At 45.9% G+C, this 16,993-nt stretch overlaps 2 protein-coding genes across 2 annotated transcripts in view; one reads left to right on the top strand and one right to left on the bottom strand.

Annotated features, from left to right (window-relative positions):
• The window catches only part of EIF2AK3 (eukaryotic translation initiation factor 2-alpha kinase 3), a gene marked incomplete at its 5' end in the record, with an annotated part of 35,747 nt that extends 32,837 nt beyond the window's left edge, over positions 1-2,910 (top strand). The window contains 2 exons of the mRNA XM_008943413.1: positions 1,615-1,677; positions 2,734-2,910. Coding sequence (XP_008941661.1) covers positions 1,615-1,677; positions 2,734-2,910 — 240 coding nt within the window. The remainder of the gene's footprint in view (positions 1-1,614; positions 1,678-2,733) is intronic.
• A 4,099-nt stretch (positions 2,911-7,009) lies between these two features.
• On the bottom strand, positions 7,010-12,390 carry LOC103775937 (octopamine receptor-like; the record flags this gene model as incomplete). Its single annotated transcript, XM_008943412.1, has 3 exons — positions 7,010-7,688; positions 8,517-8,693; positions 12,102-12,390. Coding segments are annotated over 3 exons (1,145 nt in total), but the record flags the coding sequence as incomplete, so codon positions are not given.
• Between the last annotated feature and the right edge of the window lie 4,603 nt (positions 12,391-16,993).

Here is a 16,993-nt window from a genome sequence, read left to right as displayed (position 1 = left end):
TGAAGTTCCCTACAAAGCTTCTCTGTTGTCAAGTTAAGTAAAAGAAACTATTGAACTAGGATATCCAAGAACTCAAGCAACAAATATAGCTTGTGACTTTAAGCCTACCAGTTTGTTTTTCATTCAAGAACTGGAACCATGCAGTGCATTTTTATTACTTCTTCCTTGTTTCAGTCTGCCATGCTTTTTCACTTAGGGAAAAATTGCTGTTCCTTTTCCCTTAGTAAGTCTTAGGTGTGAGTCTCATTCGGCTTCAAGCACAACATCCCCAGTAACTGATGACCTTCACTGCATCAACTGTGAATTTAGGTGGTTTACTGGTGCATTACAACTCTCCTTTGCTGTTAAAATACATGTGAGATCCATCTGGCTCAGGAGCAAGTTCACAGAGAACAGGGGCTACAGCCAGGAATGTTTTTCCTCTTGTCCGTGGCGACCAGTGACTTGTGCAGGAAAGAGTCATGACAAGAAGTGCCCAGTCCTCCTGGTCCAGTCCTGGAGTTCAGCTGCTGTGGTCATTGTTTCCCAGCTGTCACACTGAAGTTTTCATTGGCATCAGCCAAGCATTAGCACTGCTTGCTGGAGCAAAACATGCTCTGCCTGACCAGGCAGCCCAGCAAATTCTAGGAATCTGTGACAAAGAGCTGGAAAAATCCCCAGAGGAGGAGCGTGAGACCTGCCTGCCTCAAGCTGTTAGCAGTTGCAGCAGCACAGTTTAATTCCAGATTAGATGTTTGGAAACAGATCACTAAATGCAAACTGAATTGGCAGAGAAGGAGAAAAAAAATATCTTTTTTTAAAGCATTTTCTTATCATAAAATTCTGTTCTCTTGAACAGGAAATTAGCCCATCACTGTTAACTGGTCAGATTTTACTTTCAGTGGAGTAATAGCAAACTGAATTTTGGTTTAACTTCAGAACTATTCTGTTTTGTACTCAAACTTTTGTAAAAGATCACTCCTAAAAGAAAACGAGTGCTAAATATTGCCCTTCTGCACTAAGAACGTGCTGAAGTGGGTCGTGGGATGTTGGGAATTTCAGAACTTAAATTCACAAGGCAGCCTCCTGCTGACACTTGTAGCTGAACATGGGAAAACCACGGTCACTAGATGGAGCCCATGTGCCTGTTGTGGATAAATGCTGCAGGACACCGGCTGCCTCCTGAGAACACAGAGACTGGCAACGTGAGCTCTTCCAAAACTGCTGCTCAATCCACTCCTCGGTCCATAAACGCTAAAGACTAATGCTTACATGAAGACAGAAGCAGTCATTTCATGTGTAGGTGACCGTGGGGATTATGGGTGGTGCACAGTTTTGCTGATTTTATTGAGCCAGAGGTGAGAAAGTTGCACGTTTGTCCATCTGGCTGATTTAAAACTGCAGAGATCAGAGTTCTGAGAACATAATTCCTACTGCAGGCTGTATACCCAGGGAACCACCAACTTGCCTATTGAAGTATGTTGTGAATGGTTTTTTCTACCACTAAAGCAAGAATTTAAAACAATTTTTTTTCCCCATCAAGCTGATTTGCATATTTTCTGAAGAACAGTAGAGTAATTTTACTGGTGAATGGTATTTTGGAAACATTGTATGTTTTTCTTAATATTTTTGCAGACCTTGAGTGATGTTAGAAATTTGAAGTTTCCACCATTGTTCACTCAGAAATATGCACAAGAGGTGAGTATAGCTGATGCTATTGTAGGTTTTTCTGTAATAATTGCAGCTTTTTTTCTTTGCTTTCCAACTGCTCTGGAGGTAAAAAGGAAGGAGGGAAAAAAGCTTTAGTGTTACTAAGATACACTTCTGTCCTTGTGCTTTTCTACGTTTCAAAGCTGTAACATTACAATAATGTGGATAATGATGCTTTTGTCACAGAGTTTACCTCCAATAACTACACAATCTTATCTGGCTTCCCTTTGTCACTTGCTGTCATTCATTACATGCATCCTGACCTGATTTCTTGCAAGAAATCCATATTCACAGGCACAAAGTGCAGAGTTGTAGACAGGTAACAGGAGACTGTAGGCAGCACCGTGGCTGGGTGGAATCTCACTCTAGGAACCAGATCTCTCAAGTGGGAAACCGTGTGAGCAAATGGTGCTGTATTTTTGTTAGTCACATCTTTAAAGTGGTAGAGTTGCAGATAAAGAGCAGGTGAGGCACAAAACCTCCCCTGTACAAAGCCAGGATGCTTTCAGCTGTTCAGACCAGCAGCTAACGGGGAGCAGCCTCTCTTGCTCTGCAGCTGTAGGCTGCCTGGGGGAAGGTGCTGTGCTGTGCCTACCTGGAGCAGGACACTTAATTTTGCTTCAGTCTGAGACAGCTATTCAAACTACGTGTATATTTAAAGGAAAACTTCTCATCTGCTCTGAAAATCTATGCGTGGCTTAAAATGTGGTGGCTTAAACATGAAGCTAAAAATGACTCGTAAATTATTTCATATGTTTTAGAATTCTTTTGATTGCAAATAATGTGCAGGTTTTATGATTCTCTTGAATCTTGGGTCAGATTTGATTTGCCAAATTGACTGTAAAGACAGCTTAAGAGATGCACAGTGATACATTTTCAAATATTTAATGCACTTCTAGCTACTGTGCCAAAGCACTCATACCCAAATTACTCAGAAGGCAACTGGGGACATCGTCTACTTGTTCATACAGCCATAATTGAAGTCGGAACATTAAATAAGAGAGAATTTATGAACTGGTTCATCTAACACATGTTTTCTTTTAGTACACCATGGTGAAGGACATGCTGTCTCCAAGCCCCACTGAAAGGCCAGAGGCTGCAGCAATCATAGAAAATCCAGTGTTTGAAGACTTGGAGCTCCCACCAAAACCAGTGCTTAGGCAGAGGTCACGGACAATGAGTTTATCAGGAAATAAGCATTCCAGACAACCAAGCAAATAACTCTTCTCAGGATCACTTCTTCCACACAGCAGGTTTTACAGGGATTGTTCAGCAGAAGGATCCATGATGCAGAATGTCTATCTTGAAAATAGTTTACTGCAACCTTTTTTGCCATGTTTAATGTGTAAGATGTGGTGGACAGATTTTCGTTTACTTCTGACAGCCAAGGAAAGCCAGTAACCACACTTTCCACATTCCATTTTTCTTACCTTAACTCTCCTAAGTGGATGGGTCCAGCTACTGTGCTTACCAATATTGTGCTTCATTATCTTTTTTTTTTGGGTTGGAGGGTTTTTTTTAGAGCTTGTAAATGTCAGCTTGCTGGGTACGTGAGAGATCTGTAACATGTAAATAGAATTAAAATACTGTATTTTTATAGAGCAAATTACAGTCTCTAAGCCTAGTGAGTATCTATCCAGATCACTTGCTCTTCGGTGAAATGAAGATGATTTTGAAACGAGCTATGACTCCATTTTTGTCCCTGGTGGGTAAACGGGGAAACTGCACTATTTTTAAAGCAAAAAAAGTACCACAGTTGTACATATCATCACTCTCCATAGCCAGCCATTAGAGGAGATGGTTTCATACTTCTGCACTGTAGTGTATCTTAGGGAATGCATTTTATACAGATAAACCTGTAGAGAAGGAAAAGGAGCTTTTTGCCATTAAAAAAGGGGGGTTTACAGGCAATGATTGGAAGAGCCATAGTAAAAATGATGTACGAAGGTGTTGTGATTCTGAAAATTTAAACCTAATGAAGTCATACATGTCGTATGTAATCTTGTAGATTTGTACTTTTTAAAAACAAATCAACTGGTAGGCATTTGTGTAATCTGCTAATTGAACTGCCTAACGCCATGCTTTTATTTCTCCTTGTAAATATGTTAATTTTTATTTATAAAATACGGAATCAATCCATTTGGGTTGGTGGTGTACAGAATGCACTTGCTATAATTGTTGAGTGCATTAATTATTGTGACTTCTTTCAAGTCTAAATGATTTAATAAACATTTTTATTTATAAAAAAAAAAAATAAAAAATGGTAGTTGCTTTTGTCCAAAGCCTTCAGCCATGTGCAGCTGGACCAGCAGGACCAGCACTGTGGTTCTTCACTATCCTGTCTCGTGCCAGAGTGCTTTGGGTTGGCAGGGACTTTTAAAGGTCATCGAGTCCAACCCCCTGGAGTGAGCAGGGACATCTGCAACTAGAGCAGGTTGCTCAGAGCCCCATCAAGCCTGATCTTACATGTCTCCAGAGATGGCGCCTCCACCAGCTCTCTGGGCAGCCTGTTCCAGTGTTTCACCACCCTCATAGTAAATAACTTGCTTCTAATGTCTGATCTAAGTCTGCCCTGCTCAACTTTAAAACCATTGCCCATGTCCTGACACTGCATGGCCTTGTAACCACTCCTTGGCCAGCTTTCCTGGAGGTACCTTCAGGTACTGGAAGGCCACCATAAGGTCTCTGTGCCACAGTGCATGTGATGATGCCAAGATAAACACGCTGCTTGGAAGCAAGATCCTTTCTGAGGAAAGAAGGAATTGGAGCTTTCTAAACTGAGTGGATTACAGGGATGGTCTCTCAGCTGTTAAGAGAGCAAGTCCTGAAGGGATAATTCTGATGCTACTAGACCTGGTTTTGTATAGGAGTGTTTTCCAGGTTTAAATTTGTTTAAAGTTTTAGCCTCTGAAATCAGTTTTTTTAAAAACATTTTGGATCCCAATCCTTCTGAGGATCACTGTGATGTGTGACTCTGTGACTAGCCATGAAACCAGCTGACACTCTGCAGCCTCTGGTAAGGCAGAGGTGGATTACAAAGATGATTGTCTTCTTTGTGCTTTTGGATAACTCTCCTGGCTCTGGGCTTGGCCAGCTGAGTGCAGCAGTGGATATTTGGTTAGAAACAAAATTTTATCAAGTTTCATTGGTTAAACCAGAATGCAGCTAAGAATGTCCTCCCAAGCCAGAGAGGTTTTCTCTGAATTCAGTTAATGCCTGCAAGCACTCATTTCCCTGCCTCTGGCAGCTCCACTTGCCCTGCCCCAGCAGTGGGGTAGGAACACATTTCTGTGTGCTATGAATTACCCACCTGGGCTTCAGCACTGTTTTACTGGCTCTTCAGAACCAGGCTCCCCAGAGGGGTGCACCTCCCATCTTGTTTTCCTCCTTTAAGTTGGGTTTTAATTACACTGCACCTCCCTGTTCCATCCCTGGCCTTCTGCCAGATGGTGTTCTTCAGTCAGCTCAGACTGAGTGGTCAACCACAACTGAAAGAGGGAAGGCCTTTGGTCTGGTGTGTGTCTGCTCTGTGCTCACACCCTGGCAGGGGAAGCAATGAAGGCTGGCTTCTCTCTGTACAGGTGACAGCAGCAGCTCTCCACCTTGTCTGTGAGACCTCACTCTACACGATGGCCAGAGTGGCATGAACATGTCATGACTCATTGACAAGTTTGTGCCTTTTTCAGTTTATCAGCATCTAAAAACCAGCTCTCAGACTGGCTCAGGTCACGGGGCCTTTCCTGTGGCCATAGAAATCTGTGTGTGCTTTCCTGCCAACTTCTTTTTGCAGAGGGCCACCTGGACACGGGGGCTGGGCCAGCTCCCAGCCCTGCAAAGAGGAGCTCTGGTCTGGGCTGAGCTGCTCCAGGCAGTAGCCAATTCCTTTTTGCTACAGCTCTGGGGACATTCCTCTGCTGCCTGTGAGCTGGCAGAGCAGTATGACTCAGGACTTTCACTATCACACACCCTTCTTTGTATTTATAAACAAACTGACATTCTTCATCCCTCTGAGTGTCTTACTCCAGTAGTTTTTGCATTAAATGTTAACCTGGTTCTCCTTCTGCTGTGTTGGCTCTGCTTCCCAGGCTGCAGAGACTTCTCCAGTCCCAGGTAACTCCAAAAAGGCTATTTTAGAAACCATCCTTGAAGTGTTTCATGTCCACAGGTCAGTCTAGGAGAAGACTCAGTGACTGCCCTGTAAACCAGCACAAGGCTCCACCAGAGCCATGCTGGGGGAGCAATGGCTGTTGTCCGAGCGGTCACTGGCCTTCCTGTGACCCTGCCCCAGAAGAGCTGTGGTCCTGGGCTTTGGCTCCTGCTTTTACCCACTGTCACAGCGTTGCAGAGCTGTCCAGGTGCAGTCCTGCCTTTCCAGGGGACTCCTCCAGTGAGGTGCTCCATGGCCAGCCCAGAGGGAGCCAGGGCTGCTTGATGCTGTTTGCAGTCCAGAGGAGCGTTTGGAAGTGGTAAAAATAATCATTCCCATTTATCTTGTTTTTTTTAATGTCTGTGTGGCCCAGCAGTACTCCACAGCTACACTCATAGCACCAAGGCATAGACATCACAGTGAGTAGTAACTCCTCTTCACATCCCCTCTTTGGCTGGTCTTGGTCACCTGTAGACCCCTTTGAACCCCCTGGGCACTCGGTGCTCTCAGTCTTATGGAAAGTCTTGCTCATCTCCTGGGGTCTACCATGTAGGATATTCCCTTCCAGAATTAATAAGGAAACTCACAGCTAATTCCCAGAAAGCCACCAAAAGCTCTGAGCCTCTCAGTATTTGAGAAGCAAGTTGATCCCTGAGCAACAGCCCAGACTGCAGAGTGGTGCCTTTATGAAGAAGTGACCTCTGCTTTTTCACCACAACCCTCCTAACTCCCCTGCCCAGCCTGACACACATGGAGTTGTTAAAAATGGATGGTCAGGTCTGTGATGGAAGCTGCAAGCTGAGAGCTACAGTGGCCTGATAAGAAAGAAATATTCTTCCACCTTGTTGTAGATCACCAGGATGTACACAAAGACAAGTTCACATTATCACATTGATTTTTTTTTTCCCCAGCATGAAGATTGAATTTGTCTTAGGAAATGCTCATTAAAAAAAATAATTACCCAGGAAGGAATTAGCTCCATTAGTTATAACAAATTGCTCCTAAAATACCAAAGTTTGTGGGAGTGGAAGATGCAGAAATGCAGCTTTGTCACGTGCCCCCAGCTGTGATGCTCCAGTCCCTCCTCCCCCTGTTCTCCTAGGTGTTGTTTTTCCATTAGGATGTGCTCTGGCACTTTCTGTCCCACCACCTCCAGCAACTGCTTCTGAATCCCTACGAGTTGGGTTTGCCCTTCAGGGCACCGTTGGGCACCGGCACTGTAACGTTATACTCTAGGTCTGGAGCAGTCTTGGAAAACGTGGCTATGGAAACCATATCTTCTCCAATGTCCACCTGAGACCTGTGCCTGCAAACGAGCAGCTTCTTCAGGGCCCGTTGGAAGTCCCGGTTCAGGAAGGCGTAGAGCATGGGGTTGATGGTGGAGTTGCAGTACCCTAACCAAGTGATGATCTTGAAGGTGTCAGCCAAGACCGTGCTGGTGGAGCCGGTGCCTCTGGCAGCAAGCCAGACGTTGAGGACGAAGTATGGCAGCCAGCAGAGCACGAAGACTGAAATGATGATGCTGATGGTCCGTGTGGCCTTGTTCTCCAGCTGCAGGTGGTTCTGCCTCTTGCTGTTGGGGTGGTAGTGAATCTCCAGCGTCTGAGACATGATACGAGTGGCCTTGAGCCGAGAAGCTCGGTAGATGAAGAAGTACATGCTGCACATGACCATGAAGGGGACAAAAAATGCCAGAGCAGAAGCCACTATGGCAAAAATCCAGTTGGTGACAAAGATGCATTCTCTGCCTGCGTCGAAGTCCACCCCGGGGATCTCATTCCAGCCTTGCATGACAGGAAGGAAGGAAATGAGGGAGGAGTACACCCAGACTGTGCAGGTCATCACGATGCATCTGTGGAAGGAAAGGGATGTGGAGGGGAGAGAGGGTCAGTAATTTGGAGTTGAGAACATCCATTACGATCCAATCCCCATGGTAACCCGTGTGGGATATCACTGCTCAGCAGTCCCACCCAGCCTGGAGAAGGGAAAAAGCCAGGGTACAACAAGGCCACGCATGAATCTCTCTAACAACTGGCTCATTGGGTGTAGAGAGCTGAGGTCAGTGTGAGGGATGCTCAGAGCTGGCTGAAAAAGAGAGGAGGAAAGGTTTTACAGAGGATTTTTGTTAATATTTTAAACAACAGCAGGTAGATTTTTCTACATATTATTTATTTCCTTATAGTGGCCTTCTAGTAGTCAAAGGAAGGCTGGAGAGAGACTCTATCAGAGAGTGTAGTGACAGGATGAGGGGTAACAGGTTGAAACTGAAAGAGGGGAGATTTAGATTAGACATAAGGGAGAAGACTTTCACTATGAGGGTGGTGAGTCTCTGGAACAGGTTGCCCAGAGAAGCTGTGGATGGTCCCTCCCTGGAAGCATTGAAGGCCAGGTTGGACGGGGCTTTGAGCAGCCTGGTCTAGTGGGAGGTGTCCCTGCCTGTGGCAGGGAGGGTTGGAACTAGAGGATCTTTAACATCCCTTCCAACCCAGATCATTCTATGATTGGATAATTTGGTTTCTGCTGTAAGATCTGTGAAATTTTAAATGATGTGAAGATCCTTCTGCCCCATCTCTCTGCTTTTGGGCAGCAGCTGCCGATGTCTCACTTGGTCCCGAGTCAATACAGACCGTGGCCAAGTAAAAATGTGGAGGGAGCTAAAGTGAGGAGCAACTCCACTCACCTGCCCCGAGACATCCTTCTGGAGTAGTGGTACGGGGTCACCACCGAGCAGTATCTGTCCAGGCTGATGAAGCACAGCGTGACAATGGATGCAGTGCAGAACATGACGTCGAAGGAGATCCAGACTTTGCAGAAGAGCTTCCCAAACAACCACATCCCCGTCACCTCGTAAATGATGCTGTGGGAGAGAAGGGGTGGAAATCACAGCTGGAAGGACTGATTTCACACATTTCTTCAAGATCCCACTGAGGTAACACCGTATCAACACGCAGGTACCAAAGGTGGGTGTCCAGCTCAGTTAGCCAGCAGGGATTGGTCTTCAAAGTGCAGCCCAGGCAATAACCTACAGGTGGGGTGTAGCTGAAGACAACCAGACAGAGGCTTCTTGCCTGCACTGTTACAAGTGGGTGCCTTGAGAGAGGTGCTTTGCCCCCCACAGCTCCCTAAATTTCCATCTGCACAGCTTTGGTTACCACAGCTTTTTCTAGTGCCCTGTGCAGCACAGATTTTATGAATTGTCCTCATTTCCTGGGTCATGGAAGATGCTTCCTCCTCCGAGAAACTCACTTTTCCTCTGCTCTCACGCTTTGAAACTAGAGGATTTCAGATCTTAGGAGGAAGACTGTGGCTTGCACGTTGTGTGGCTCACAAATACCTCAGTGAGGCAAACAGCAGCACAAAGCAGACTTCATAATTTCCAAGAGAGCCAAGAGGGGCCTGTCAGAAGTGAGCAGCAAAGGAAGGAACATGGCAGCTGTAGGAAGGCTGATGGGTGTTTCTGTAGCATACAATTAGATGCCATTCACTCCCCTTTCTTTCACCAGCCTTCTGCAGCTCCTGGGGTGCTGCTGAAATAACCGTGTGTGTGAATTGGATGTGAAAGGCTGAGCAACCACCCAGCCCTGCAGAGCTGTAATTATCTCTGAACTTCCCAGCTTGCTGGTCACATGCAGTGGAAGTCAGGCTGCAGGGCACTCAGGTGGGCTCTGCTGGCCAGCAAGGGCAGAAGGAGTCAACCTGATGTCAGGGAGGTTCAAAACCAGCACGTGCTCTGCATCTAATTAGCATCAACTCATTAAAACAGCTTGTGGAGGTTGTTCTGGAGCACAACTACTGCTGCAGGTGGGTACAGAGCTGCTGAAGGCTCCCAGCCTTCAGCAGCTTTTTGGTAGGTGGGATACTATGCAAAAAATTCAAACCAATGTTAACCTACAGCAGAACCTGTCCCTACACTGTGGTGGCCTCCACATGGGCAGCGTGGAGGGTCCTGCTGTGAACACATGGGAAGGCTTCATGGCTTTTCTTCAGGTGGGGAAATGAGACACATAGAAGTTGAAGCACAGGTCCAGTAATGGACTTGGGTGCCTTGTTGCCACTCCTCCCTGGTCCCCAGTGGTGTTGCAGTGAGCACCACGACCTTCCAGAAGCAGACCATGCTTTTTTTTTCGTTGTGAAAGAAAAGAGTGGCTGGAAATCCTCAGCCTGGAAGTGCCTGGGCTGTCTGGAGTACCCAGCAGACAAGCTACTGAGTGGCTTCTGCAGACAAGCCAAACCAGGAACACAACACAAGTCTTCCTCTCACAAAATTAAGCACCAGGTGACAAAGTTGGTTTTCCCTTCTATGACATCTTCCTGAGCCAAACTGGCCCCTAAGATAGTTTCTTCTCCTTGGCATGTGCTAACATGCCAACTGAGGAGCAAACCACAATTCAAAAGAACAACATAGATACGAAGCCCAGACAGCAGGAAAGATGTGAAAAAACAGCCACTCTGTCAGCAGGGTCTGTTCCTCACCACGTGGCCCAGCAAGAGCCAGCAAGTCTTCACACCAGGTGACACCAGGATATTCCGAAGGGGCACAAAGCATTAATTGTGCTCTGCTCTTTGCTCCCCTTTGTAATTTTTTTTCTTTTAATTAAGACCTCATTCTCCTAGGTGGGCTATTTTATTTCTGTCTGCATAGGGAAGTCATTGGTTTTCATGGAAATCCTCCCCACCTTGCAATACACTCTGCCATCCTTTGATGGGACAAGGGGTAATGGTTTTAAACTAAAGGAGGGTTGATTCAGGCTACAGATAGAGAAGAATTTTTTTGCACTAAGGTTAGTGAAGCATTGACACACAGGTTGCCCAGAACGGTGGAGGATGCCCCATCTCTGGACACATTCCAGGTCAAGTTGGACAGAGCTCTGCTCAACCTGCTGTAGTCATAGATGTCCCTGCACAGTTCAAGGAGCTTGGACAAGATGAACTTTAAAAGTCTGTGATTCATTGATCCTTCCCCTCCCCTCATATTCTTTACAGCTGTGGTCCCTTCCACATCCCTGTTGTTCCCTTCTCCTTTCTCGTTGACAGATTTCCCAATCAAACATTTTCATCTGCTTCTTTTCATCCTTCCCATGCTTTCCTGGGGGCCTCCCAGTAGGAATTGTCCAATTTACATCCCCTTTACATGCTCGAGTGGGCAAAACCTAGTGCCAAATTCCCTTTTACCCCTTTCCAAGGAAGAGGCCTTTCTCCAGGTATGGGGGATGCTACCAGTCTTACAGGGGAGACTTCAGCTGCCGGGACACCCACCTGCCTTTGCTCTTTGCTCCCACTGCCCAGGCTGCAGATAACACGTCAGTAGGTGGGAGGCAGAAGCAGTGAGGGTGCTGGGTATCTAGAAATGCCCAAACTCCATTTAGAAGAAAAACTGAGGACAGGTATTGCCAAGCACAAGTGGAACGTGGAGACACCAGAGTCATCATCAACAGGCAAAGTCAGAGAGGAAGTCATGATAGAGATTGTGCATTGCAGTCACATAACAGGGGCAAAACAATCCCCCCAAGTGCAGCAAATCCCATTTGTTATCCCACTGCAGGCAGAAGATTTATTTTGTAAGCTGTCCTGCTTCCCCCACAAGCTTCACTGGTATGTTGTCTGAACCAGAAGGAGCAGTCAAAATTGTGTGTTTAACCAAGAATATGAAGAATAACGTGTCTGCAGTAGCCCTTCAATTCAGTAATAGGAAATGATCCATTTTCTTACACTAGTAAGGAACTTTTTCATTTCTCCCTCCCACTGCCAGAAAATAAAAGATAAGAAATGTAAAACTGAAGCACAGAAATTACCTCCACTGATTTCAGTAGTCTAATTCTTGACTAAGAAAAATGAGGTAAAGATACACTCCGTGATTTGCTCTGTATTTTGGAACACTATCAGGATCAACATCATCATCACACTTACCCCTGACACAGTGTGCAAAATCATCTATCTATCTAGAGCTAGCCCTGGACAAGGGGACTCATCACACTGGAGCCACCTGGAAAGCTGGGTATCTAGTTCAGACCAGCAGCCAACAGGAAAATACCCCCTAGGAGGTCTCTCTCCAGTCATTACAAGGGAACTCAACTATGAAGGGTGGGGAAACCAGGGCACAGAAGCACATATCACCAGCTCCCAGTTAAGCTCTTTGGAGAGCCAAGCCCTAGGCACACCACATGAACTTCTAGCCAGCCCTGATCAAATTGTGGCTGCTGAGCTCAGAGAAGCGATGTTGGGCACACACACAACCGTCCAATCTCACCTTACAAGCACTTCTTACCTGAAGGGCATGACCAGACAAGCCACAAGGAAGTCAGCCATGGCTAAGGACATGATAAACATGTAGGTGACAGTCCGCAGCCTCTTCTCCACCAGCGGGCAGATGAAGACCACAGTGTTTCCCAGGAGTGTGATCAAGTCAATGAGGGTGAGTATCAGCCCAATGACCACCTCCTGGACACCGATCCCTGCCAGTTTGCCATCTCCTTTCACAAAGGAGGAGGCAGCAGAGGAGAAATTAGAGAACCAAGATTCATTTGTCTCCATCAGCATCTTCCCACTGGTAAAATCTGAAAGATAGGAAAGGGTAAAAAAAATAAGGACTTTAACACACACGACTTGGAGGTCTGTGAGAGGTTTATGCTTTGTTTACTTCAAGAGAATTCCACCCACCCTGCTGTGTCTGTGCCATCACTGTCCCATAGCTATCAGCCTGCTAGAGGTGTCTGAAATCCTGAGGGTGAGGATAAATGTGCAGCATTGGCTGAAGGCTTTCATGGCAATTAAAAGCCCTTCTGTGAATGAAAATGCATCATCAAGTGAAGTGTGATACAAAAAAAAGAGAGATTGAGAGTAGAGAGAGGAGAAGCAAGAAACTGAAATCCAAAATCACAGCAGCTCTGCTAAAGCCCACTGAGCACCATGGTGTGTCCACAGAACAGGGGGGCTGGAACTAGAGGGTCTTCAAGGCCCCCTCCAACCCAAACCATCCTATGAGTCTATATTCTCATTATGATCTTTGTAGACCAAGTGAGGCTGCTTGTTCTCATGACTCCACTCTTCAGTCAGCACATGCTCTGCCCTGGGTTGTCCTGGAACTTTCTGAGGCACTGAAGTGAGGAGCTTTTCACTGCCCTGGTGGGCAGCTCCATCCCACTGTCTGGATGGCCATGCAGAGCTGCCAGCTACCACACAGGGACCATAATGCAAGTAGAGGAGGTGTCTCAGGTGCAGCGGTGACCTCAGGCACATGTCCCCTTCTGTGCTCAGCCAGGAAAGGATCTTCCCAACTCCATACTGGGAAATTTCCTCAGCTGAGGAAATTCATGTGCTTGTGTCCACAGATGAGTTCCAAGACTTTGATCAAGTGGTGTCACAGGTACCTGGAAAGGTGGGAATCATAGAATCACTGTGGTTGGAAAGGACCTCTAGGATCATCAACTCCAACCTTCCTCCCAGCATTTTCCTAACCACTAGAACATAGCCTCAAGAGCTACATCCACTCGATTTTTGAACCCCTCCAAGGATGGTGACTCTACCACCTCCCTGGGCAGCCCATTCCAGTGTTTAACCACTCTCTCAGTGAAGAAATTGCCAATTCTTTTTACAAAAATTGCAATGAGGAACTGCAAAACTTCCAACAATTCAAAATTCACTGGTGTGGCTGATGGGAACACAAAGACAAAACCTGTGGGGAAAACAAAATTATACAAATATTTCCAGACATCAAATTGTTGCATTTGAACCCCACCACTTCTCCTGTGCCTGGGCTGTGCTTCCATGGTATCTCCTGGTCAGTTCCACCTCCCCAGGGTGTCCCTACTAAGCACAGTGTGATAATGGGCAAGGATAAATGTCCGTGTAGTCCAAAGGCCTCACCTTACAATGGCCAAGCTTTGCCTTGGGAGGATTATAACAACAAGGCAGCAAGTAGCAAAATTTTGCCAATGTCCTTTTTTTTTTCCTTCCAGAAGCCTATGATCCAGAATTACCTCTGAAGACAGTTTCTAGGAATTTTAAGTCATGACATCCTGTTTTCCCAGTTGCCCCATTCAAACTTTTAGCACCCATAACTTCCTATAGCAACAACTTCCACAGCTCATCTGTGCACCATGCAAAGAAACACCTATTTTGCTTCTTTTGAGCCTGTCACCAACTAGTTTCACTTGATGCCCTCTGGTCCTTGTTTTGGAAGAGACATCACACAAGCAGTCCCCATTGACTCTCTCAATGCCACTGGTGGGTTCTGATTCCTGTCACATCCCCCAGCACCCCCATGATCTCTTGGTCAGGCTGAGGAACCTTCACAAATGTGCTCATTCCTTGTACAGAAGCAACTGAGGATTTCAGGGCATCCCTCCTGCTCCTCTAAGTCTCTGAGAGGGACCAAAAGTGCAATTTCCAGGAGGTAAATGCACTGTGGACTTATGTAAGGGCATAATGAAGTTCTCTGTTTGGTCCTGCTTCCCTTTCATAACAATCCCTAACATGGTTTGCTGCTTTTGATTGGCACTTAGCACCATGCTGACCTTTCCACAGGCTGCTTATCACCATCCAACCATCTCGCTCCTGAGCAGCAACAGTCAGCTCAGAGCCTGCTGCTTTAGACAGGAAAATAGGATGAAATGAGGAAATTAGGTTCTTTCCTTCTTCCCCAAACTCCATCACTACACAGTTGAATTTCTTCTTCCGTTTTACCTCTTAGAAGCTTTTCTGCAAGTCTTCAAGCCAAGCCTTATCCTTCCTGCCCTGGGTAAGCTTTGTTTCACGTGCCAGTATCACCCCTTCACAACTCACAACTTCTCCAGTTAGAGGTTTATTGAACACCACACATCCCAGCCCTATCCCTGTGAAGAACATTGCTGACTTCTCTTCCACTCAGTAACTCAGAATCCACCCCCTCCTGCATTTCACCTTTTTGACAAGTCTTTATTCACATGCAGAACTTCTGTCTTAACTCAGGACTATGAAATTTCCTTAAAACCCAGCACCATGAGGGACCGTACTGAAAACCTTTCAGAAATCCAAGCAGACTACACCAACACGGTGCTTCTCGTCCAGATACTTGCTGGCTGTCCAAGCACTCCCATATGATTGTGAGGCTGGGCTGATTTTTGTACAAGTGACACTGACCTCTTCCTTGCCTGTAATTGTCTATTACATGCACCCACTCATCCTTCAAAATTATCAGCTCCCTCCCCTGATTTCGATTTACTTGATGGATTTAGTCGTTTCCTTTAGAGTTAAAAAGACAAGAATAAAAATAAAAGTCAAGAAATAACTAAAGCTGCCTGGGAAAAAAAAAAATTGAGAAGGAAAGCTCCTCCTCTACCCCTCCTCACTGGAGCTGGGGCTTGCTGACTGAGACCTGAAGCTCTCCTGGTCCTCCAGTGCTGAGAACGAGCAGGTTTGTTGGACGTCACGCTCTGTGGCAGTCCCCCTGAGCAGGCACTGCTAAAAGTTTACAAGGGGTCTTGAGTACATCAGTCTTAATGAAAATGTTCCTTGGGCAACATGTGACATGTTGGTAACACCCCATAACAACAAAATAAACTCCTGTCTCCAGCTCTGCCATCATTGACAGGAAAGAGGATAATCTGTGCAGTTCATTCTAACAACCCACTGAGGATGTCATAAAACTGGATGAGCTCCTGCAGAACAGTTTGATTTCAAAGCAGCCACAGTTCCTGGCAAAGAAATCGTTCAGGCTGTTCTGCCCCCTGCGTGGTCTGCACAGATGGCACAGTGACTGCTGCCTGGCAGAACCACGTGGTGACCACGCACAGCCAGATGAGCTGCAGAACCTGCCACTTCAAGGTCCATGGCGTGGTCCACGTCCATCTTCCAGCTCATCTCCCATACATGCTGGGAGATGCTGGTGTCCTCACACCTCTGGCTCCTCTACTAGGTCTGAAAACAGTCCTTGATTTCCACCTCGAGTTGACCACTAACCAGTTTAAGCCTGTGAACACAACCCAGTCAGCTGTACCTTCTCCCAGAAGAGCCTGCAGCATTGAGGTAGGCTCCCAAAATATCAACAGCATAAATCAGGTTTAACGAAGAATCAATGGTTCAAAAATAAAATCAATGCCATATTTTAAGGTTTAAAAAAAATCAGGTCTTAAGGTTTAAAATAGCAATGTAAAATTCTTGGTCTGTGGCCTTGATTATTAATCATAGAGGAGAATGATGGATTGGGTACTTGGGCTTTTTAGATGCAACACTGAAACAGGAAGGATTAGAAGCCACAGCTTCCTTATTGCAAACTCTCTGTCCTACTCAAATGCCACCTTACCCACCAGCCTGGGTTAAAACATCTTCTCAAGTGAAAAACTAACAGCGAGTTAGTTAATGCAGGATGGATCTAGGAGCATGACACAATGATGCACAAACACAGGAGGCAAACATGCCTGCACTCCCAAAACATTAGAGGAACACTCTCCTATCATACCATTCTTTGGTCAACACAAGGACAGACTGTGGGGCTGGAAACAAGATTCTCCTCCTTCAACCTCTGTAATTTCTCCAGCAACAATGGGATGATGGATGCTTGAAACTTTACGTTTGGACTCAGGGTACAGACAACAGGGTCCTGCTGCTCCTGGCTCCTTTTCAAGGATCCCCAGGCAGGGGGATGACACAATCTCTACAAGTCTGTGGAAAATTTTGGGACCAAGCAGGACGCACCATCCTTCCCAGGGATGTACTTCCACAACTTAAATATTGGAGCTTCTATATTCTCCTGTGAGCTGCAGCAGCTCCCATGGCCACACTGCTGGCAGCACAGTGTCTTCAACAGCAGTCTTTCAGTCAGCCCTGGGAGGAGCTCTCTCAAATCAATGGGATAAATGCTCAGTTGTACCATGATGTGGGGTCATCCCAGGTTTCCTGGGGATCTCAGATACCCTAGAGTTTGTGCTGTATTTATTTAGACATGACAGTTTTGCTTCCCTTCAAAAATTCGTGGGCTAGATTCTGCTCTCAGTCTGCCCCAGTGAATCAACTCCATAAATTTCATCAGTTTTTGTTTAATATACAGAAAGTTTGACCTAATTTATTCAGCAAAATCCCAAGTAAAAGCTTAATTTCATTACTAACATATATTTTGACAGCAGTGGAGGGAAAAATAAAAGCTCTGCAATCTCAAGGCTGACTGCACTTTAGAGTCTTAGA

The sequence above is a fragment of the Merops nubicus genome, unplaced genomic scaffold (assembly GCF_000691845.1).
Source record: "Merops nubicus isolate BGI_N331 unplaced genomic scaffold, ASM69184v1 scaffold11207, whole genome shotgun sequence".
NCBI lineage: Eukaryota > Metazoa > Chordata > Aves > Coraciiformes > Meropidae > Merops > Merops nubicus.
The sequence above is the reverse complement of the archived record's forward strand: the minus strand, read 5'-3'. Positions and strand labels throughout refer to the sequence as shown.